Raw genomic sequence first — 24,468 nt, forward strand, 5'->3', positions numbered from 1 at the left:
GATGGATCCCGCTGTAGGAGCTGTACTCATGGAATACAAAGCCCGTGCTGGTGAGCATGCCTGCCTGTCCGAGTCCACCCCTCTCCGGGAGCCTCTCCACAGCTCTCTCCCTCCTAACACAGCTTCTCCACTCGGACATCCCCTGGTCGCTTCAAGTCCCCTCGCCATGAGGACGACTGCTCGGTGATTCTGTGCCTCTGCACGCCTGCACGGACCGGAGACCCCTATATTTGGATCGTGCTTTTTTTGGCTACACACGCAGGATTTATCTGAGCCGTGGGCTTCCTTTGTGTCAAAGGGCTTAACGCAGAGTGCGCGGACGGCAACAGAGCGGGGGCTTTGCTTCACCCGCTGTTGCGCCCAGCTGCTCTCTTTGTGGCCGGGCCGTGATGGCAGCCGGCCGGCCGGAGGCGCAGGACCACCCGCCCGAGAACGGCTTCACCCCTCTGGAGCACCCAGTGCCCCGGCTGCTTCCACACATCGACGGCTCGGTTCTGCCGTCTCTGGGGGGCTTTGGGAAACATCAGAAGCAGCTCGTGGTCCTGACCTGGATACCGGCATTGTTCATCGGCTTTAGCCAGTTTTCGGATTATTTCCTCCTGGCTCAGCCTAATGGCACGTGCGTGCAACCCCTCACCAACGAGAGTAATTGGACCACGGCACCCCCGCCGGTCACCGTCCCCGGTGGGTCGCCCGCGCTGCAACCCAAAGGCAACGGCACCATCAGGGAGGGATACGGCGACGACAGCGGCGGTATGCTGTGCGCCTGCAAGGAGTGGAGGCTGGAGCTGCAGACGGGACTTAGCCAGAATGTTGTTACCAAGGTAACGACTGAGCACCATGATAGACCCACAGTGTATCTCTCTGACAGAGGAGATAGCTCTCTGTTCAACACCATCTTCATCATCTCATCACTGACAGTCTCAGTTTAGAGCAGAGCAGAGGTTGATACACAATTGACAAGTTACTGACCATAATATATATACTGTGTGTGTGTATAAAGTCAGTATCGCATTATTAATGAGAATATTCATCAACATTTAGACATCAAATTATTACCAAATCACATATAAAATAATCAGAGTGATGTTCAGTTCAATGCCCTGTGTTCCACTGTTGTGCATTACATCACACTAAACACTTAACTTGTGCAAGGCTGGACTACCAAATAGGCAAAGTGGGCAACTGTCTCAGAGCCATAGAACCAGGGATGCGCCCTTTTTTCCTCCCGATACTGATTCCGATATCTCACCTCGGTGAATCTGCAGATGCACATACTGAGCACCGAGTCGCCTGCCTTGACATTGAGAATGTAACTAATAGCAGAAACACTGATATTTATAATGACATTGAATAACCTGTACCAATATACCAATCTGCTGAACAGTGATCAGTGTATCTTTGCATAGTACTACAGGGACCCTGTGCTCCAGATTTTCTGTCTGTTAGCAGTTTTTTGTTTATTAATTGTTAATTTATTTGGGAATAGATATCACACTAAAGCACTGACGTAAAAAAAATTCTTCAGTCTTCATGTGCGTTATAACCAAATCTTGAATCCATGTTTTGAAGACTGTTAGGAATGCAACTTACAATTATTTTTCATAGTCGATTAATCTGTTGATTATTTTCTTGATGATATCGATTAGTTGTTTGGTCTATAAAATGTCGATCAGTGTTTCCCAGAGCCCAAGATGACGTCCTCAAATGTCTTGTTTTGTCCACAACTTAAAGATATTCAGTTTACTGTCACAGAGGAGAGAAGAAACTAGAACATATTCACATTTAAGAAGCTGGAATCAGAGAATTTTGACTATTTTTTCATTATAAAATTACTCAAACCAATGAATTGATTATCAAAATAGTTGCAGATTAATTTATTAGTTGACAACTAATGGATTAATCTTTGCTGCTCTAGTCACTGTGTCAAAATCAGTCTTAAAACCTTCATTATTTCAGTTTTGTGCTTATATTTTGCAATTTTTTTTTTAAAATAAAGTGTTTAATCACATTACCGTGGAGCCAATCCTGAGCCAAAAAACAACTTGTAGAGAGAGTGGAAGGAACTTTCATGTGTAAAATACAGAACTTTAATAACTAATTTCTGCTTTGGATCCAATTTAGACAGCAGTATTTTGTAAAATGATTAAAACTGTAGGGTGATAGCATCCCAGATTCCACTGAGAGTTGATAAACAGCAATGTTTTCCCCCCAACTCTGTTTTCTCAGATAACGCTGGTGCCAATAGCCCGTACATAATAAACCCATACTGCCTGAGTTCTCCACATCACCACCGGCCATTTCACAACCCAGACCATCGGTCATAACCAATAATCATCTCCTTCTCTGCTCCTCTGCGCAGTCGGCGGCTCAGCGGGGAGTTCTGTAAATCATTGTTAAACACCAAACACTATTTTCACACAGCTGAGTCGCTCTGCTGCGCTCTTCCTAGACACTTTCAGGGTCGTGCATAAGTATAGAGTACAAATCGTGCTTCCACATTGTGTCCTTGGCTGAGTTTCGGATGCTGAGAGCTGCAGCGGTGCAGTGTGCACTGACCCATGGGCTTCAGAGGAAAGAGTGGAAAGCTATTGATTTCTGTTATTATGGACACACGTCCACATTCACACACATGTTCCTCTCATTCCTCTCACGCGCTCTCTCTTTTTTTGCCTTCAAGATGCACAGTTGAATGTTTCAAAAGTGTTTGCAGCATGTTTGCACACTCATCAGCCTTCACAAATTATCAAAACAGTGAGTCGGGGAGTTTGAAAGACTTCTGATGAGAAAAGCCCACGTCTTTGTGGTTCTGTGCAGTTTTTCAGATGACAACAGCTGCTGATGTTTAATTCCCTTTTATCTTTTTTTGGGGTGGTTTTCTCTGAAAAGTCGACTTACATTGCTCTCTCTGTGTTTCAGTGGAACCTGGTGTGTGACTCAGCCTGGAAGGTACACATTGCCAAGTTCTCTTTGCTGGTGGGCTCCATATTTGGCTACCTAGTGATGGGTGTCATGGCTGACTGGTAAGCCGCCTTATGGTATTTATGTCTGTTTTGTGCCACTTTACAGCTTCTGTTAGTTAACCCTATACAATATATTCATCTGAGCTAGAAAAAAACACATTTTCTCACATCTACTCATATTTAGCCATGCAGATAGTTTTGGTTTTATTTGTATAGGCTTTAGGCCTCTATCACAATGAATGGAGTTTATTTGTGCCCTTTAAACTTTGAAAAATTATATTTAAAAAAGACTGAGAGTGTAGATCCATGCATGCTAGTGTCTGTGAGGCTGTACTTTGGCTGCACAGTGGTGAGTAATAATAATAATAATAATAACTTTTATTCATATAGCGCCTTTCAAGAAACCCAAGGACACTTTACAGAATTACTGTGGCTAAACTAAAGGAGGTTGTAGGCTGTGGTAAACAGGTGGTGTTTCAGGAGTTTTTAAAAAGAAAATGTCCAGGGATGTAGCATTTCAGATATCTGCAGGGAGGGTGTTCCAGAGGGATGGGGCTGCAACACTAAAGGCTCTGTCTCCGAAGGTACAGAGTCTGGTGTGGGGAATGGAGAGCAGGCCAGCGTCTGAGGACCGCAGGTTTCAGGGTGGGGTGTATTGATGGAGGAGGTCGGAGAGGTACTGTGGAGCCAGGGCCATAGAGCTAAATGCTTACATCCGCATGCTAACTTGCTCACAATAACAACGCTAACAGGTATAGTGCAGCAAGTATAGTGTTTATCATGTTCACCACCTTGTCGTCAGTTTTGCAGGTATTAGGTCATAAACCAAAGTATTGGACAAATTTAAAATTTGAAACTAGAATCTAGAATAAAAGTCAGGGAATCATTAGGTATTTCAATTGTCAAATGTCTACACCAAAGTTTATGGAAATCCACCCAACAGTTGCTGAGACATTTCACTCTAAATCAAAAGTTTTGTGCCAATTCATGTGGATATACAGTGGGGAGAACAAGTATTTGATACACTGCTGATTTTGCAGGTTTTCCTACTTACAAAGCATGTAGAGGTCTGTAATTTTTTATCATAGGTACTCTTCAACTGTGAGAGACGGAATCCAAAACAAAAATCCAGAAAATCACATTGTATGATTTTTAAATAATTAATTTGCATTTTATTGCATGACATAAGTATTTGATCACCTACCAACCAGTAAGAATTCCGGCTCTGAAGAATTCGGACCTGTTAGTTTTTCTTTAAGAAGCCCTCCTGTTCTCCACTCATTACCTGTATTAACTGCACCTGTTTGAACTTGTTACCTGTATAAAAGACACCTGTCCACACACTCAATCAAACAGACACTAACCTCTCCACAATGGCCAAGACCAGAGAGCTGTGTAAGGACATCAGGGATACAATTTTAGACCTGCACAAGGCTTGGATGGGCTACAGGACAAGGCAACAACTGTTGGCGCAATTATTAGAAAATGGAAGAAGTTCAAGATGACGGTCAATCTCCATCAGTCTGGGGCTCCATGCAAAATCTCACCTTGTGGGGCATCAATGATCATGAGGTAGGTGAGGGATCAGCCCAGAACTACGCGGCAGGACCTGGTCAATGACCTGAAGAGAGCTGGGACCACAGTCTGAAAGAAAACCATTAGTAACACACTACGCCGTCATGGATTCAAATCCTGCAGCGCACGAAAGGTCCCCCTGCTCAAGCCAGCGCATGTCCAGGCCCGTCTGAAGTTTGCCAATGACCATCTGGATGATCCAGAGGAGGAATGGAAGGTCATGTGGTCTGATGAGACAAAAATAGACAAAGAAACGGCGATTATGTGGAAAAAAAAAATGTGATTAGAAAATTATGTATTCATTGTTACAGGCCTACATGGACAATTAAAACCAAATATACTGTATCTGCATGGCTGAGATTGTCAGTCTGTAAACTGACCCTTTAAGTCACACTGCTGTCCGGTATACTCACTGTGGTCACATCTGCAGCTCGTGAACCCCCCCCCCCCACGAGCTGCCTCGTGGGAAAAAAAAAGTCCCTGTATTGTGTTTGGGATCAGTAACCATGGAAACAATGTAAAGAAAATGTGCAGGCCAAAGAGGCCTCAGCTCTGACCCGACCCATTGACCTACTGATCCCCCCTTCCTAAACCAGGAAGCCCACAGAGTCTGAAGCAAACAATGACTGGAATGATCCCTTTCACATCACAAGCTTCTTTTCTCAGTTTGTGACAGTTTTTTTAATCACTTTGCTACATCTTTCTCCTTCTTGCTTCTCTCTGTTTCTAAAGGTTTGGTCGACACCCGGTGTTGATTCTCTCGGTGCTTTTCATGCTGGTGTTTGGTCTGAGCGTTGCCTTCTCTGTAAACGTCACCATGTTCAGCACCTTGCGCTTCTTTGAGGGTTTCTGCTTGGCGGGCCTCGCTCTCTCCCTCTACGTGCTCAGTAAGTACATGCTGTCACCTCCTCCGGCATGTCTGCTTTTTAAAAAAAAAAAATATTTCTGCTTTCCTCGCTACTGTATTTCCACATTCCTGCTCCATCATTTATTGTGTTTATTTCATCTCATAATTAGCGCCTGATTAGTACAGTATGGATCCCTGGAAGGGACGTATGGGAGAAAAAAAGAAAGACCTATTTTTGGGAAATATTTGGCTTGTGTCCCACTATAGCAACAACAATCCCTGCAGCCTGACCAGAATCCGACAATTTTTATTTTCACATATTGTCATGTAACTGTTGTCTTTTAAGAAGTGATTTTTTGTTGTTGTTTTCAGTTAGTATGTTGATTATACACTAAATTACATAGTTATGCAACCATTTAACATTATCTGCTTTAATTCGTATTGTTGTTGGTGCAGAGACTCTGTCATTTTTTATTTTTTGCAAGAGCATGTAAAGGCAGGCCTGTTTTACCTCCCTGTCTAAAATATTTCCCTCTACAGTATGTCCCCTCGGTGGCTCTGCATAATAGCCAGTGGCCAAGGTGACACCAAACAGCTAATAGCATTTTCATTTCTCCCGAGAGTGCCTAAATCCCCCCGCACTGCACTCCCCGCTATCCCCTCTCCCTGCAGCCGCCCCCCTCTCTTTCTCACCCTCTGCAGGCCTCCTCTCTGTCAGGCCAGTAGGAGATTAGTCATACATTATGTGTGGAGTGAGGGCAGACTTTAAGCTCGGGCGGTGGGGCGGGTTTTTCGTACCTCTCTGCAGGGGGTTCCCGATAAAGCTCTGCTGAACTGCTTCTTAACAAAAACAAACAAAATGGACGCCTCCGAGTCGTCTGCTGAGAGACTCCTGAGAGTTGGATTTAATCTGTGATGTATACAAAGGCAAACAAACACTAATAATGCGTGGAATGGGTGGATGGGTACAATATAAAGACTCTCACTGTATGGGCTGAATGGGTGGAGGAAAATATCTAATTGTGATTTTTTTTTTCGTCCATTATTGAGATTTAATGCAAATACTAGTATCTATCATCATCATTTGAACGTCAGGCCTGTATTTATGCTTACTGTTAATCCAGTGCACACTTCCCCTTCTCCCTCTTTATCAGTCTCTACAGCTTGCTCATTCATGTCTCACACATAGACACACTCACACATGCTGTCATTTTCCTCCTGTTATTTCAGTCTGTTTGCCAAACTATGTCTGCATCTGTAATGGGATGGCAATTTTTCTGTATGTCACTTGTGTGCTCACTGTTGACAATGATGGGATAAGGAACTGTGTGTGTGTGTGTGTGTGTGTGTCTGCTGTTTGTGTGAGAGAACAGATTGTTTGCATGCACTTTGAAGAGCAACAAAAACGTGTGTGTGTGAGTTTTGCGTGAGGTGTCTGTTGGTTGTGGGAGGTGTAGATGAATACAGTAGGAGGAACAGCCGGCTCTCTGCCACAGAAAGAGTCGCTTTGAAGTAAACTCACAAATAACAGACACAACCGTCCCATTAACAGTAAAAAAGACTAATGCAGAATAACAACACACACGTTTGGATCTTCCAATAAACACATCCTCAAAGGCTGAACACATACTGTACTAACACATTAGCTGTGAGGCAACCCACACAGTGTTCTCATTATTATTCCAAACTAAAACAACATAGATGCAGAGAGGAATATGAAACGTCTCATCACTGTACCTTGTTTCTGCTTTTATTGTTTGCCGAGAGAGGAACAGCAGTCACCCTGCAGGACATCAGTATTTTGGCGGTGACACATTGTTTTGTTGTGTTGGCTCTGTAGTCCAGTGCATTGGGTTTTCACATGAAAAATAATGATTGAAGAAGTGACTTTTTCCACAATCTGGACTCTGGTCATAACATCAACTTCTTATAACTTATTCCCTGTTATATATTGTTCTTAACGTATATTATTTCTTTTCTGTCAAGCAATTCTAATTCTGTTAGGTTTACATTCTTGTCTTTTCATAGTCGTAGTTAATATTTAATAATAAGCTTTTGCACTGATCAATCCCTGCACTGTTCTCTTTTGCACTACCACCATTGCACACACTCTACCATAGCACCCTATCATGGTCATTTCATCACATGGTTAGTCAATACCAGACCTTTATAATCACTTCACAAATTGTGTAGATTTCTGTGAGTGATTTTTATGTATGTGAGATATATGTGTGTATGTGTGTATGTTGTGTTATGGTTGTCTAAGCTACTAGATGCCTAAAATTTACCTCAGGATGAATAATCTATCTATCTATCTATCTATCTATCTATCTATCTATCTATCTATCTATCTATCTTTAGGCTTTAATTTGAAGGTGATCACATCCGTACTGCGTGAACACTGGACCCGTAGCTCTTTTTAAACACAGTCTCGTGGTTTCACGACAGTATATCAGTTCAGTGATCCTAAACATACAAACAGGTAGTGGTGGAAGAAGTACTTGTATCTTTTACTTCAGTAAAAGCAGCAAAACTGCTCTGTAAAAATACTTTGCTGTAAAAGTCTTATATTCAATTTCACATTTTAATCAAGTGAAAGAACAAAAGTATTATTAGCAAAATGTACTTAAAGTATTAAAGCTAAAGTACTAGTTGGGCAGAATAAGTTAGATTATTACATTTATCATATTATAGGAATATTAGTGCTGATGCTTTAACACATAAGCAGGCTTTTTATGTTACAGCTGGTGAAGGTGGAGCATATGTTAACTACTTTATGTAGTGTTGGATAGTTTAATCTATTTATAAATGAATCACGTTTTGGTTGTAAAATCTTAATCTGTAAAGTAACTCCAGCTGTCAGATAAATGTAATGGAGTAAAAAGTACAATATTGAAATACTCAAGTAAAGTCAAAGTACCTATACAATTGCACTTAAGTATTTGTTTGTTTGCTTCTTTATTTACACATATAAATAAACTAAAAAGATACAATATATAATTTGCAAGGGAATGTAAAGGAGAATTGCTAATCCTAAAAACCCTCCAGGGGCTTGAAAAGTGGCATTGTAAATACATACAATACATATTTATTATATTATGTATTAGTTATTTCCCACCACTGCGAATGAGGCCACCACGTGTTTCATTCAGATGAAGAGTGTAGGAGGTCACTATACGTAGTCTCTCAGTTTTAAGGGCCCAAAGGTAATTGTACAAGTCGGATACACTTAAATAGAGTCGTCCCAGTCTCCCATCCAAGAAACCAGGGCCGAGTCCATCATTAGCTTCCGGCGTGCTCAGGGTTAGATCTGGGATTGCGGCGAACATCTTTAAAACAAAGTCCTACAGGGCAAGAAACGCGAGCAGTCAGACAATCACACAGGTTGTAAACAAGACAGCAGTTTAGCCAATCTTATTTGGAAGAGAAAACATCCATCACAGTTAACAAATCAACTGCACTGTTCAACTTTGACCTACTGTTCTTGCCATAGCTGTGTGCACAGTTTTCTTGTGCAATAAGGGATTTTCCAATTGCTTTCCATCTTGGCAGCCATTATGGATGTAAAATCCCTCAAATTAACACTGAAAGCCAGCACATTAACATCAGAGTCTGGTAGACTGCCGAGTGCTAAATATGCTGCAGCGGCGGGAAGCAGATCAGATCAGAGAGACACAGAAATATGCATGCAGCACACGTATACTATATTATGGATGATTGTACAGTACGTTTGCATGTGTATGTGCTGTGGTTACGCTGCTCCATCTTGTCATGTCCATCTTCCCACAGAAATACTCTTTCCGCCTGCCTCTTCTCTCCCTCCTCTCACCCTCTGTCACTGTAAACACAGCGCCAAATTTCTATATCTAATTCCAGCACCTCGACTCTCCTCTGCCTCATTCATCCTGTCCTGCTCCTCTCTCTCTCTCTCTCTCACACTACCATTTCATCACTACCAGCACGCTCACCCTCACTTTCTCATTTTCTCGAGGCTCATTTGAAATCTCTCATCGTTCGGTTATCTCCCTGCAACACACAGCGAATAATAAAGTCCACTGGAGCTGCCAGCAGGAGCTTTAGTTTGCTCTGCTAATGTAAATGTGTTGATTTCTGTGTTGTGTGCACATTTAGTAGTTGCATTCTGGGTTTATTAGTTTGTAATTTAGCACCTACCTCAGGACCGTCCTCTGGGAGCTGGAAGGAAGGAGCTTTTGTCTCCTTGTATCTTTTTCTTTGTTATTCTTCCCATTACCCAAACGCATCTGGAACATATTATAAATAATAAATACTCTGTTGGCTTTAAAGGCTGCCCCTTCGCAGCAGAGAGCAGACGTAGTCAGCTTACAGTTTACAGTTTACTGTTACGATGGATTCCAAAAGCATCAAACGTCCACAGAAACTTCTCAAACCACTGCTGCAGCATAGTCAACTTCTCTGCCATTGATCCATAAGTTCATCATGTTCCTAACAATCATTGCTCTACCAAAGGCTAACTATGCTCCTGATCATTAGGATAACAAGTGAAATACGCACTCATGTTCATGTTGGAGACTGTCCTACCGAAAAACGCCCACATGAGTCGTTTTTTCAACCAGCATATAAAAGTAAACACTGAGTTTTTTTTCTTTACGGAACAAACAGACCTACATTACGTAACAGGAAGTGAAGTATTGCTGATTTTACCCCAAACCACAATCTTGTAAATTAATCTAAACTTAACTAAATAGTTTTGGTGCCTAAAGCTAACAAAACAGCGACCATTTCACAACGTTACCAATGTGTTTAAAACCGCAAGAGTTACGTTCTCTGGTTTAGATAGCTCAATGGTGTTTTAAGCCCCCACCATCGACTTCAAGGCATCTAACCCAAACCTAACCATTGCATAATCTTAGTGCCTTCCAGGCTGTGCTGCCTGGAAGTCGACGTTGGGGGCTTAAAACACCAAACACCGTTTAGATATGAGGTTGTATTTCCTGCCACAGCAGCAGTTTGAATGATGTCAATGCACAGGGACTGGCCTCATTCAAATAAACTCAATTTGAATGTGACCTCACTAAGACTTGACTGCCATTGGACTTGACTTGTGTTGACTTGACAATTAAAAATGAATAAGACAACATAAGCCAGGCCTTGCCAAATGCTGTGTTATAAATGTCACCATTCGGAGACCTGAAAGACTTGCATAAAGACTTGTCAAGAACTTGAGAGTTGTTCAGAAACATATTTGACTTGAGAACCATTCTGGGTTGGAACAAACAATAGCAAAGAAGTAAGATTGTGCTGCAGGAGAAGACAAGTTTTGGAATGTTTTAAGAATGTTTTTCTCACAATAAATTGTGTCATCCTTTGAATTGAGTGTACATCCCATAAATCCCAACTGACTGGAGCTGCTGTAGTAAGATACAAGGATTTTCAGAGCCACTTCTCAAGGCCTACAGGGAGCGAGCATGTGGTGCTCAAAAGATTGTTTTGTTTTTATTGAGTGAGACTTGCAGGACCCAAAGGAATTATGCTGCAGTTGCTTTTACACCAATGGGACAAGGTTAATATCTTTGTCTCTTCCTCTCTGTCTCTGCTCCTCAGAGACTTGTAAGTAATGACAGAGACATACGGTATATGTAAAAGTGTGTGTGTGTGTGTGTGTGTGTGTGTGTGTGTGTGTGTGTGTGTGTGTGTGTGTTATGAGCAGGGGGGGACTACTGCTGACTCTTTCAGCAGGGGAGAAATACTGTCCTGTCATGCCATGCCTTTGTCAAACCTCCTATCTGTTTCCCATCCCTGCCGCTCTAGGAAGTCTTTCAGTTAAAGGCAGCAGCAGCAGGCCATTGTCATTATTTATTCATTTTGTTTATGTCATGTTCTATAAAAATGCCACAAAATAGGAAATAAAATGCTCATCACAAGTTTCCCGGGCCTAAAGTGACAACTTCATATTGCTTGCTTTGTTTGACCAATCTCAAAGGTATTTAATTTACAGTGATATAAAACTGAGAAAGGCAGCAAATCCTCACATTTAATAAGCTGGAATTAGCTAATGTTTGGCATTTGTGTCCATGTTAGCAGCTCTAGAGATGGTACTATAAGTCTATAGGTCAGTCGGTTGGTCTTCCATGGTATTATCTCAACAACTACAAGATGAATTGAAACCAATTTACACACACACACGCACACACAGAGGTTTTGGCTCTGGATTCATTCATTCATGTTAGAAAGCCAATCGTCTCTGCGTCTTGTTCTCATGCCCTGGGCAAGGTTATCGAGGGAGCAGCAGACAACAGAAAGTGTGTGTGGTGCTGTCAGCCATTTGTCATCAACGATGAGTTTGGCCATTAGATCAGCTGCTTTTTGTTGCCTTCTCTTTGTTTCTAGCCTCCCTTGCTTCCATTATGTTTTTTTGTTTTCCACTCCCGTCTGCCGCTGACTGTTCAGATGTAAGGACAGTGGAGAAGCTGCTCGGTGAAAGGAGGAGGAGGAGGAGGAGGGAGGGAGGGAAAGGGGGTAAGGAGGGTGGGTAAAAGTGGGGGGATGGTGGCTTTACAAAGGTTGAGGGAGCCACTTCAGCCCTGATGAGCAAGAGGAAAGGGTGGGCAGAAGGGTGGGGTGGGGGGCAATGAGATAATCAGCACAAGGAGAGCCATTCTTCACTCAGCTGGAACAAAAGGTTCTTGCCAGTGAATGTGTGTGTGTGTGTGTGTGTGTGTGTGTGTGTGTGTGTGTGTGTGTTGATATCCCAGTAGAGTCAGCGGGATCAGAAACGTCCCCAGAGAGTTGGGGAGTGGTTTTTGTTTTGCGAGGTAGGTTTAGAGATGCATTGCCTTTGCCAAGGTACAGTTTATTTCTCTGGTGCGTGTGTGTCTGTGTGTGTCTCTGTCTGTCTGATCCATTTCTATTGACTGCTGTTGAACCAGCGGTACCACAGAGACACATAGGGCTGTGTTCTTTGTCACATCAGTCACAGCAGTGGTTGAAATACAGAACATGCAAACAAACACTGTACCAGTAGGATTTTAAAGGTACCTGTACACTTTCCTTTTATGTTACATCATACTTGCCTCTGCATTTCAGGGAAATATTGAACGTTTTACTCGACTACATTATTTTGACAGCTTTAGTTATTTTGCAGAATGAGGTTGCACATACAAAACATGAATGAACTAATACTAACTAACTAACTAATATATGAAGCATTGTTATGTATGCATAACTCCCTGATTGTACACCCTGGTATAACATTTAAATGCAACAATATATAAAAAAAATACATATAATACTACTTAAAGCTGCATTTATTGTTCTTTGGCTTGGACACTTGGGGTCAGCGAAACAAGTTGAAAAAACATATTCATCTTGTAAGTTGTTTCTTTTGGGTTTATCAAGCCATCCTTTGTTTATACCAAATTATTGATTTGTGAAGCTTTGATAGATAATGTATGTATCTCTATGTATTCTATTTAATATTTTGAATATCTATTAAATATTTTGTAGCATGGAGGGGACTACAATGCATTTCATTGTGCAATCCTGTTTTGTATAATGACAAAAATAAAAAGTTGAGTCATTGAATTACTTCAAAATCATTCCTCAAACATCCATCACAGTTAACATGTCAACTATCACCATACGTGTAGTGGTGGGAATCACAGGGTACCTCACAAAACCATACAATACATGGCTCACAATACCGATTATATCATGATACAGCAATTCTGCGATAATCAATATATTGCTAGACAATTAAGGGTGTGCATCTTTACTGGCCTCACGATTCAATTCAATTATGATTATCCTGTCAACGATTCGATATCCCGATGCATCACGATGCGCCACCTTCTCAAATTTTTTATGTATTGCTACACATGGTTTTCATCAACAAATTCTAACAGTCCGATATAAACAAACTCCCATTTTTATTGCATCTGCTCTTAAAAAGACACTTCCTGAATGTTGTGGAGTCTGAACACACAAGATAACAGACAAAAGGCAAAAACTAAAAAAGCTGAACTGAAAATCAACAAGCAACGTCATAGGCAATAATCGATTATTGTCTGTCACTGCATCGATGCAGAATCATCAAGGTCCGCATCGCGATGCATCGATGCAATGATTCATTTCAACACCCATATAGACAATCCTATAACAATACATCACGATATCGGTCTGTCTATGAATACAAAATGCCCGTGAAATGGTTAAGTGCAGGTTTTCTCTCTTAAGTCATTGCAAGTCCAAACTGTTAGAAAACAGCACAATTCTGCAGCACAAGTTTTTTCAGTCTTTAAATAAAAATAAAAAAGAATACTCATACTCTGCTTCTGACTGGCTAGTAGTCCTTACCTAAGTACTGCGCATGTGTGACTCCCAACAAAGCTGTAACAGAAGTGAGATGTCTTCACTCTGTAGCTAAAACAGAGAGCTCAACACACAGGGTGAAAAGAGGAGCTGCAGCAATGCGCAGTACAACAAAAATATGGTGTTTTTGAAAATTAAACCGTGTAAACCTTTTCTGATGTAACCTCTAAATACAAGTATGAACCTGAAAATGAGCGTAATATGAGCACTTTAAATTAAATATCTATATTTGGTGCCAGCGTATAGATTATCGTATCGCACGAAGGACAACAATAAATCGCCGTATCGACATTTTGTCCCACCCATAACGTGTAGGCAATTTGTTCATTGTTGAACACGGGGGCAGTTTCGTTTCATTCACTAGCGTGTAGCGAAACGCCCCGTGAACTCCTTTGGTCTTTCTTTTATTTTGTTCAGTATTTCGAGTACAGCCCCTCTAAGTACAAATTTGAGCCTGAGCCTTGGGGTATTTTTACATTGTGGTATTACTACTTTTACTTTAGAAAAATGTCAAAATACTTTTTACACTAATGGCTGACAGACTCTGCCTTTCTTCTTTGATGCATAAAGACAGGGTGAAGAGAGAGAAGGAGGGTTAAGGATTACGGGTCAGTGTAATTTCCTTCATCTGTTTTGGTTCCTGCAGGGAGATATTAACTCTAAAAACTGTCTGTCTGGGGCTGAAGAGAACACAGATGAAGGGATTTTGCAGGAATACCTTTATTTTCTTCTAAATTAATCATTTTGCCGTCTGTCTTTCATCTGAACAGCTTTGTCATCTTTCTTTGTTTTTCTTTCCCTCCCTCTCTCCATGGGTCTCCCTATGCCTCCCTCTTTATTAGCATTCCTCCAGTGATTCCACTGATGAATGCAGGGACTTTTTCAAGTCCTTTAGAGGGGGAAAGTCATTTGTATTCTACCCCTCTCTTCCTACTTTCTCCTCTCCCTCCCGTTCCCTTTCCTCCCCCTCTTTTTCTTTTCCTCCACAATAAGAAGTGATGGAACATGAGGCCAGGTTAGTGAGTTCCCCCCTGCTTGCTCTCACTCCCTCCCACAATGGTCACCTTCAAGAAGACCTTGCCATATGGGCCAGGCCATCTGGACTGTACCATGTTACAGACAGTAGGGGAGGGGAAGAGAGCCTGGTCGGGGGGAAATTAAGGTATGGTTACAGTGAAACGCTCACAGAGCAGCTGAACCGCCTCAAAAGCTTTGACGCATAGTCCATCTGAAGTTTATAAAGAGGTCTGGTGTTAAACTAGTGTGCTCTCATGGGAAGGATTAGTAATAGGAGTTCTCAATTCAGTTCACAGAGTAAATTCAATACTGGCCCTACCATTAAACAAACACACACATCACACTCTTCCAGGTCATTAAGGCTGCTGCCTAGTTTATGATGGTAATCACATCCACAGACATGTCGCTCATACATAATTTACTCGTCTCCACCGGTGCACCAACACTTAAAGAATGTATATTTTATGTGAAACTAAATCATCCTCTTCCTCGCCTCTCTCTGTTTCAGGGATTGAGCTTTGTCTGCCAGCCTGGCGCTTCTCCATGACCATGGTGGCCAGTTTTCTGATGGTGGGCGGGCAGCTACTGATGCCAGGGGTGGCTGCTCTGTGCCGCAATTGGCCGGGCCGGGATGATTGGCAGGTCCTTCAGATTGTCATTATCAGTCCTTTCGTTTTGATGCTGCCCTACGTCTGGTGAGTCCCGCCCTCTGAGGAAATCCACAGGAGGTGGCGGGGGGGGATTCTTGTCTCGCTGAGCCAGGCGATGGCTTGTACAGTACACACTGCGCTACACAGTACTGAGCAGCCTCTGCTTCAACTAACAAACAATACTCTCTTTCTTCTATTGTTTTTCCTTCCTCCCCCATTTTTGTTCTTCTTGCTCTTTCAATGTCTTCTCATCCTTCTCTCCTCTCTCTCCACGTCCTTCCCATCCCGTCCTTCCCTTTCTCTCACTCTGCAGGCTTTTTCCCGAGTCGTTGCGCTGGTTGCTGGCCACCCAGCACTACAGGCGGTCCAAAGCCATGATGCTGCGCATCGCCAGGAAGAACCAGGTTAACACGACAACCGAGCCGAGTGGAGTGTTTACAGGTGAGGTGGCGTTAAACAGGAACGAGTTATCCAAAAATCCATTTTGCTATGAATGTATACTCTCTTTATTCACGTCACAATGCAAATTATTTTAAATTGTAGATGACACTTGTTATGTTGTAGCTGCTTCTCGGTGTGTGATGAAATGAACATGCAACTAACACAAAGACACTCACTCACATACAAAGACTTATGTAAAGATCTCCTTTTCCAATTGAATCTATGATGAAATGCAATTGCAATCAAACACATCAAACATATATATATATATATATATATATATATATATATATATATATATTTACAGTTAAGTCAGACTTCTGTCTGCCACATATATATATATATATATATATATATATATATATATATGTTTAATGTGTTTGATGTGTTTGATCTTTACATAAGTCTTTGTATGTGAGTGAGTGTCTTTGTGTTAGTTGCATGTTCATTTCATCACACACCGAGAAGCAGCTACAACATAACAAGTGTCATCTACAATTTAAAATAATCCTCTGATCTTAAGATCTAAAGTAGCATATATATATATATATATATATATATATATATGCTACTTTATATATATATATATATATATATAAAGTAGCATATATATATATATATATATATGCTCCTTTAGATCTTAAGATCAGTTAAGTCAGACTTCTGTCTGCCACTAATGACTATTTTTATTAGAGTTTAATCTGTTTTGCAATTTATCATTTCATTATAAATGTCAGTAAATAGTGGATCACAATTTCTTAAAAACCAACGACAAGTCTTCAAAATGCTTGTCTTTTCCGATCAACAGAACAAAACCCAAAGATAGATATTCAATTTACAATATTAGTGGGCAGAAAATAATCACATATGAGAAGCTCGAAATAGTGAATTTTGGGGATTTTTTCTTGATAAATGACTTTTACAATGAATGGGCGATCAAAAAAGTGGATAATTAATTGTCTTGCCACCGTGCAGTCCTTAAAGAAGTGACCTTAGACCTCTCCCCTCTCTGCCCCCCGACATCTATTCTGCCCCTGCCTTGGTGATTGATTCAGTGTTTCTGACTCTCCCAGTGGCCGAGCAGACAGACAGATGATGATAGTGGGCATAGGGACATGCTATATCTGTCTAAAGGCCCCACAGAACATTAGCTTCTCAGTGCTAAAGGTCCCTTAGCGGCAGGCCTCTCATTACCTTCTGTAAGGATAGGTCTCAAGGTGTTGGTTTCATGTTTCCTACCAGAGCTGGAGCAGGAGCTGCACAAGAAACCACAGAGGACCTGCATTGTCAAGATGATGAGCACCAGGAACCTGTGGAAAAACATTGTGGTGCTGTGTGTCAACTCGTAAGTGTGTTGTGGCCGGGCTGGTACAGTTCCTTTTCTAATCAAAGCTAACATCCGTTGTTTTGTGAAAGCATGAATTACATGAGCTCGCCCAAATCCGATCATCGCTTCCCAATTTAATATGCGCAGGTTTTGGTTTCCGAAGCGGCCAGGCGCTTGTTGTGTTGCAGCCGTGGAGCACAATAAGCGGCGCTCTAGTGTGGCTTTATTTTACATTGAAAAAGCCCTATAAAACTGCAACCCACCATTGAATCAAAATAAAACTTTCCTCTTATTTGTGAAAATAGGCATGTAACCCGTTTCAACACCACCCCTATAAGAACCGGAATTGAAAGGAAGAATCGGAATTGGAATCTGGATTGTTAAAATCCAAACGATGCCCAACCCTACTGTCAATACCACGTGTTTATGAAGTGGTTCAAATCTACACGGTTTTATTATACATCCATGAGTTACACAAGCACATTCACAGCCCTTTGCCTAGTTAAACCCGTTCCACTTTCCAGTTTTAGAATAGCCTACAAATATTGCCCCTCCTGCTATTATATAACCAAAAGGATTGATTCACACACATTTGATAGCCGCATTCCTCTCAAGAAAATCAGTTTATTATACTGTTATGTTAACATTTTTACTAATGTTATGTGTAAACCTCAGTTGCCCCTTGGCAGATGCATGTCTCAGGTACTACCTCCCTCTCCACTGTCTCATTTGTGTCTCTGTGTGTTTGTGCAGGCTGACAGGTTATGGGATCCACCACTGCTTCGCCCGCAGTATGATGGACCCGGAGGCCCAGCCCACAGCTTTGTGCCACGCGGACTATTACACTATGGCTGGCATCGCCGTGGCAACCTGCCTGGCACTTTGCCCCGCGGTGGGGTTGATGGGTCGCCGTGGAGGGCTGCTCACCTTCATGATCATAACAGCCCTGGCATCGCTACTACAGCTGGGGTTACTCAACTGTGAGTTATCACACAGTCAAGCTTTCCAGAGTTGCACCTGTGCAGTTTACAATAATAAAACTCACTAAAAATATGTTACATTGTTTTGGAACAATGTGTCTTGGATTTCAGACAGAAGTAAACAAAAGCAGCGTCTCATTTTTAGCTGGCGATCATTGATTTTGGCGTCTGAAATGACAACTGTTGATGGCATGTCTCAGTGTTTCTCAAACGTTTTACAGTCCTGTACCCTTAAAGGCAGGGTTGGTAACTACAATATATAACGGTAGCAGGACAGAGCTGCTAAAGTTACCTTAAACTAGGGATGCACCGAATCCAGATTTTTGGGGTTCGGCCGAATACCGAACCCACTGGTTAAGGTTCTGCCAAAACCCGGATCGAATCCTACTCCCATCCTCAGTCCATTACCACAGTAAATACATTAATGAAGTAAACATCGTCTGGTTAACACAAGTTTTTAGCTGTAACTGTCCTTTGCTGTCCTTCCTGAAGTTGCTGCATTTTGGCTGCTGTCTGTAGATTCCTTCATGCACAACTCGTATTCTTTCGGATGTTTCATACGCTTAACAGCGGCGATGTCGTGTGTTGTTTAGGGCCCTTGCCACCACGAGACAAATCGGCATTGCAAATTGAACATGTAGCTGGACTTGAATGGCCTTCTTTTGACTGAAAGTACTGCCAAACAACACTTTTTCTGCTCACCAGTTCCATTTCCACTTTCTCACAGCCTACTGCATTGAACGCTCCACCTACGTAAACACCTTCCCGTAATCAACGCCGGCGCCATTACGTCGACTAGCGTAGCGCGCATTGTGCAAGCGTAGAGTCAAAAGAGTATAGAAGTAACAACTTGGCCTTGGAAGTAACACTAGGTCACAAATAAATAATTTTGTTGGCCAGGCCTGCTACCATTAGCATCCTACTGTAAATCTGTACTCCTTCCCTTACACTTTTTGCTTGTGTTTTCGTTTTGTTTTGGAAAGGCAAAAAAAAACTTCAAAACTGTTCACATGCTGGATTTATATAGGAAGCATTCTGACTAGTGTCCTCATGTGCATTTCACTTCAACATGCTTGTTACGCTATGATTGGACTATTGCTGTTCGGGGAAGATTTAGCAAAAGTTCAAGTACTACAAAAATCTGTTCAGAAACTTATGAAAGTTATTTCAAAACAGAAAGTTGGAATTTGACAGTAAAGTTAGTTGTACACGCACATTTTGCATCCCAGTCATTAAAACAGTACAGGCTGCAGTTCAACTCTCAGTCTAATAGGAGCCTCCTCTCATTCTCCCTTTTTCTGACCTACATATGCAGTACACTAGTCATTATTTCAGGCTTCAGTGGTTAACTGTTCAGAGTTCTCCTGAAGGCTTTTTTTAATCTTGCTTGTTATGAGTCAGCACTGTGCTTCCCTTTGTGCTTACTAATGACATGTTCTCTCCTCTTTTCCCCAATACTCGCTAATTGAATCCAGTGATTGGGAAGTACAGCCTTCGCCATGACATAGGTACAAGTACAGTTTGTTTATTTATGATACATTGTAGTCTAATTTCAAGGTCCCTCTCCTTTCTGCCCCTGGACGATGTTAAATTAGCTGTTTGTGTGTTTCGTGTTGGGTGTTTCTGGTATTCTTAAGTTTTTCTTGTCCTCTTCTGGACAGTTCTGAGAGACACTCTGAACAGGAAATTCTCGGTGGCCTTCTCCATCATCGGCATGTTCTCCTCCCATGCAGTCAGCACACTCAGCATATTCTTTTGTGCTGAAATCACTCCTACTGTCATCAGGTAAGCCTGGGTGGTCATAAACATAAAATACAACACTTAGGGGAGCCTTCTGCAGTTGGCGAAATGACTTCTTCTGTGCAATCTGGGCAGTATATACAGTTGTGTTCAAAATAATAGCAGTCCAACATCACTAACCTCGTAAATCAAATTATATGTCATATTTCTACATGGCAAATAATTTACTAGTAAGTGTTGTAGAGTCATAGAAAACCAACAGACCCAACAGACATGCATGCTGCTCATTCTGTGTAATTGAATCTGTAATTGAAAGGGGCATGTTCAAAATAATAGCAGTGTTGTGTTCAATTAGTGAGGTGACTGATTCTGTGAAGAAACAGGTGTCAATTATGGCCCATATTTAAGGAAGGAAGGAAGCAAATGTTGTGCATGCTGGTTATAGTGCATTTCACACTGAAATACTCAGCAAAATGGAGGAACAGCAGATTTTGATGAAAAAGTTGATTGGAGAGGGGAAAACATATAAATAAGTGCAGAAAATTATAGGCTGCTCAGCCAAAATGATTTCAAATGCCTTGAAATGGCATCCAAAGCATGAACGACGTGGGAAAAAACGGTCAACTACCATTTAAATGTATCGAAGAATAGCCAAAGTGGCAAAGGCTCAAACAATGATCAGCTCCAGGAAAATCAAACAAGACTTAAAGTTACCTGTGAGTACTGTTACGATCAGAAGAAGGCTATGTGAAGCAACGCTATCAGCTAGAGGCCCTCGCAAAGTCCCATTGCTGAAAAAAAGACATGTACTGAATGGGTTGATTTGCCGAAGGACACATTGACTGGCCAAAGGAGAAATGGTGCAACATTCTGTGGACTGATGAGAGCTAAATTGTTCTTTTTGGGTCTAGGGGCCGCAGACAGTTTGTCTGACGACCCCCATGCACTGAATTCAAGCCACAGTACACTGTGAAGACAGTAAAGTATGGTGGTGCAAAAATCATGTTATAGGGATGTTTCTCATACTGTGGTGTTGGGCCTATTTATCTCATACCAGGGATCATGGATCAGTTTCAACACATCAAAATACTTGAAGAGGTCATGTTGCCTTATGCTGAAGAGGAAATGCCTTTGAAATGGGTCTTTCAACAAGACAATGATGTAATGATGTTACGGAGTGGCCAGCCCAATCCCCAGACCTCAATCCCATAGAAAACTTGTGGGGTGACATAGAGGCAAAACCCAATAATGCAGAGGAATTGTGGAATGTAGTTCAATGGTCCTGGGCTGGAATACCTGTTCACAGGTGCCAGAAGTTGGTCGACTCCGTGCAACACAGATGTGAAGCAGTTGTCAGAAATAATGGTTATGCAACTAAACATTAGTGCAGTGATTCAAAGTAAAGCAAACCCTTGAGACATTTTTCAGTTTATACAGTAAATGTTAAAAAAAAATGCAAATACTGCTATTTTTTTTAACAGCCTAATATTCCTTTTTCTTCACTTTCTGTAAAGGTATAACACAAACTTGATCAACTTTGGTCATGTTTTGATTTGGAATTGAATGTGCAGTGTTCCCAATGCATTGATATTATGGAATTAAAAGCTATTCTAAGGATTTAGAGCATTATTCACTTTTTTAAAATCACACTGCTATTATTTTGAACACAACTGTATGTGCAATATGAGAGGGAGGGGGGTGTTCAGTAGGTTCTCTTTCTTCTGTGTATGTGGGGGGAGGTTGGGGGCTTTTGTGTGAGGGTTATTGAATGTTAACTGTAGTTGATCGCATCTGTATGAGACAATTGTATGTTTATTGTGTGTTTATGTCGCAATTCTTTGTTCTTTCAACTGCCCAAGACAAATTTCTCCTATAGGAGACAATAAAGGCATATCTTATCGGCTGCCTATAGTAAACTATCTGCCATACACCATGTTATGTGTCGAGGTGTAAAATGTGTGCAGTTAAGTGTCCACAAAATTGACCACAATTGAAAAATTATGAATCTTTATTAGAAAAAGAATAGCGAATGAATAGCCCTACTTTGTGTTCCAATGCCATACTACATACTCATTTTAAGCAGGTATGAGTATGTAGTGTGCTAAACTTGCACAGCCAGAAAAGTGTGTGTGTTATCCTTTATTTTTCCTATCGCTCTATTAAATGTCTAAATTCTTTAGCTGTATATTTCTTAAATTTAATTGAGTGTGTTTCCAAACTCACAGCTTAACTGATTGCCAAGCATGAAAATAAATTTCCTGATAGTAAAAAATGGTAAAGTACGTGGTTTATTGTGTACTAACTGCAAAAACAGTACACTTTGACAATGACTATAGGGTCCTCCATACTATGTGTTATTACCACATATGTAATCTTTGGACACAGCTCTTGTTCTCACGTTGCTCATTGGCTCCATCTTGTGGTGTAGTTGTGACTGACAGTTGAGTGTGGACTTAGTGCGCAAGGGTTCAGTATGATTCAAACCAACTAGTTTGTATGAAGTGTCGTCCAAAGTTGTCTATAAGCACCAGTGTTTATACCTGCTGTGTGGCCACACTTGAAGGCGGGGCCAAAACATCTGCCATCATTGTGAAGGACGAGACAGGATGAACGGTACAGATGGGGGCAAAGGTGCAAATATTCAGACAGTCTCTCCTCAAAGGCATTCATAGGATGCTTTTCATTATGCTAACGTGTCTCTTCCCTCACTCGCGTCTCTTCCTCGCGTCTTAGCCCTTCCCGGCGAGGATGTGAGAGAGAGATGCAAAGAAGAGACATGAGGACGGAGCTGCCAAATAAGAAATCCTTTGTTTCAAAGCGTCAGTCTTAAGCAACGTCAGTTACTTATAATGTGCTGCTTCAAACTGTGTGCCACATGTGGAGGTACTAGGGGTGCACGATTCAGAAAACGTCACGATTCAAATCGACTTTCGATTAAAAAAGATTCTCGATTAAAAAAACGATTCACAGTATGTAAATGTAGTTACTTATCCCATGTGATTGCAGTAGAAAAATATGAATCGATTTTTGGAATTCTATGAATCGATTTTGAATCGGTGGAGCTTGAATCGCGATTCGAATGTGAATTGATTTTTTTGCACACCCCTTGGAGGGAGGTACATGTATTTATAAGTCATGCCACTTGATAAAAGATTTGTGCGTCGGATACCCCTGTGTTTTCCCGCTCCAAGCTCCTCCAGAAGCCTCCTCTCCTTGAGGTGCATTTAAGGGACTGGAAGACTGTCAACGATGGAGGGAGGGGAACGATTTCTTGGTCACGGGAGGAGAAAGGAAGCACAATGAAAAGCACCCAGGGTGTTGCACTCGTTTGCAAAATGTCAAATGTATGAGGAATGAAAAAAAGAGAACTTGAGAGACAAGTTCCCACCTGGCTAATCGCTGCATGAAGCGGACATGATTGTCGATTTCGAAAAGTTACAAAGAATGTTGGATACATTCCCCATATAGAGCTCAACAGTGACTGCCCCTTTGTTGAACGGCTCTGGTTCTGGCAGTGATTTTTCCCCCCTCCAATTGCTCCATTGACGTTTCATTAAATGCTTAAATAAAGAGTTTTGGGTTCAGAACCAAGCAAACCAGCTACAAGATGAATCCTGATCACAAAACATTTGATCCGGCGCAAAAGAACATTTTAGAAAGGGCGAAAAAAGGTACAACACTGTGTACAAAAACGATCATAGACTCCAATGGTAGCAGCTCACTATAGCTGTTCACGGGTGTGGTAAAAATGTCCATGGTAACAGCCAGCACCACCAAGAGAGCCTGTTTGACGATTCAACAAGCACGTAATTGGAACCGTACTGATGCCTTAAGAGCTCCTGTTGTTAGTTTTAGTCACCTCCGATTACTTTTGGTAACAGATCAGTTACACTTCCTCTCTCTCTACGCAGGGGTGGAGGGCTGGGCCTGGTCCTGGCCAGCGCCGGCTTCGGCATGCTCACCGCACCCATCATGGAGCTGCACAACCAGAAGGGCTACTTCCTGCATCACGTGATCTTCGCCTGCTGCACCCTGCTGTGCATCATCTGCCTGCTGCTGCTGCCCGAGCCGCGGGGCCAGCCACTGCCAGAGAGCCTGGCTGACGGAGAGACCTTCACCCGTCAGACGCTGCTACATCCAGGAGAGCAGCACCTCCTTCTCGCCAAGACTGACGGGGACTACTCCCGCGTCCACGACACGCCGCTACACCTCACAACCACTGGGGGCGCGACAGTGGCAGCAGCAACCGCTCTGGCAGCGGTGCCTGCCTCATACGCCCTGGCCACCGGTGGGGAGGTGATTGGAAATAATGCCATAGCCAATGGGGTGTGAACATCATAGCAATAGTCTACTAGCGTGCTAATTATTGCTCAAGAACTTTAACATGAACAGAATGGTCATTGAACCTCAAAAACTTTTAAGGGGGAAAAAAAAAAAAAGAATCTTTCGGATGAACCAGATGAACTCATTTAACGCCGAGGTTTGGGATGGTGACGATAATTCATTTGTGTAGTTTGTAGTGAATATGATTCATTCAGGAGTTTGCCAAAAATATTGTACTTGACTAAGTTTATCTGAA

The 24,468-nt window shown here is 41.9% G+C and overlaps 1 protein-coding gene across 1 annotated transcript; it reads left to right on the plus strand.

The window, feature by feature from the left end:
* Positions 1 to 389: 389 nt before the first annotated feature.
* Positions 390 to 24,257, plus strand: slc22a23b (solute carrier family 22 member 23b). The gene is made up of 10 exons (XM_078258347.1): positions 390 to 824; positions 2,920 to 3,023; positions 5,271 to 5,425; positions 15,260 to 15,446; positions 15,715 to 15,842; positions 17,085 to 17,187; positions 17,923 to 18,149; positions 19,625 to 19,657; positions 19,811 to 19,934; positions 23,801 to 24,257. Exons 1-10 carry the CDS (start codon positions 390 to 392, stop codon positions 24,219 to 24,221), a joined length of 1,917 nt encoding a protein of 638 aa, XP_078114473.1. The 3' UTR covers positions 24,222 to 24,257.
* The last annotated feature ends 211 nt before the right edge of the window (positions 24,258 to 24,468 follow it).

This window comes from Sander vitreus, chromosome 9, assembly GCF_031162955.1.
Source record: "Sander vitreus isolate 19-12246 chromosome 9, sanVit1, whole genome shotgun sequence".
Lineage (NCBI taxonomy): Eukaryota > Metazoa > Chordata > Actinopteri > Perciformes > Percidae > Sander > Sander vitreus.

Excerpts from the sequence above, each read along its gene's own strand:
- slc22a23b (XM_078258347.1), top strand. The coding sequence starts at position 390 with ATGGCAGCCGGCCGGCCGGAGGCGCAGGACCACCCGCCCGAGAACGGC. Across the intron at positions 18,150-19,624 it reads ACAGCTGGGGTTACTCAACT|TGATTGGGAAGTACAGCCTT; the intron begins GTGAGTTATCAC and ends AATTGAATCCAG. Across the intron at positions 19,658-19,810 it reads CAGCCTTCGCCATGACATAG|TTCTGAGAGACACTCTGAAC; the intron begins GTACAAGTACAG and ends TCTTCTGGACAG.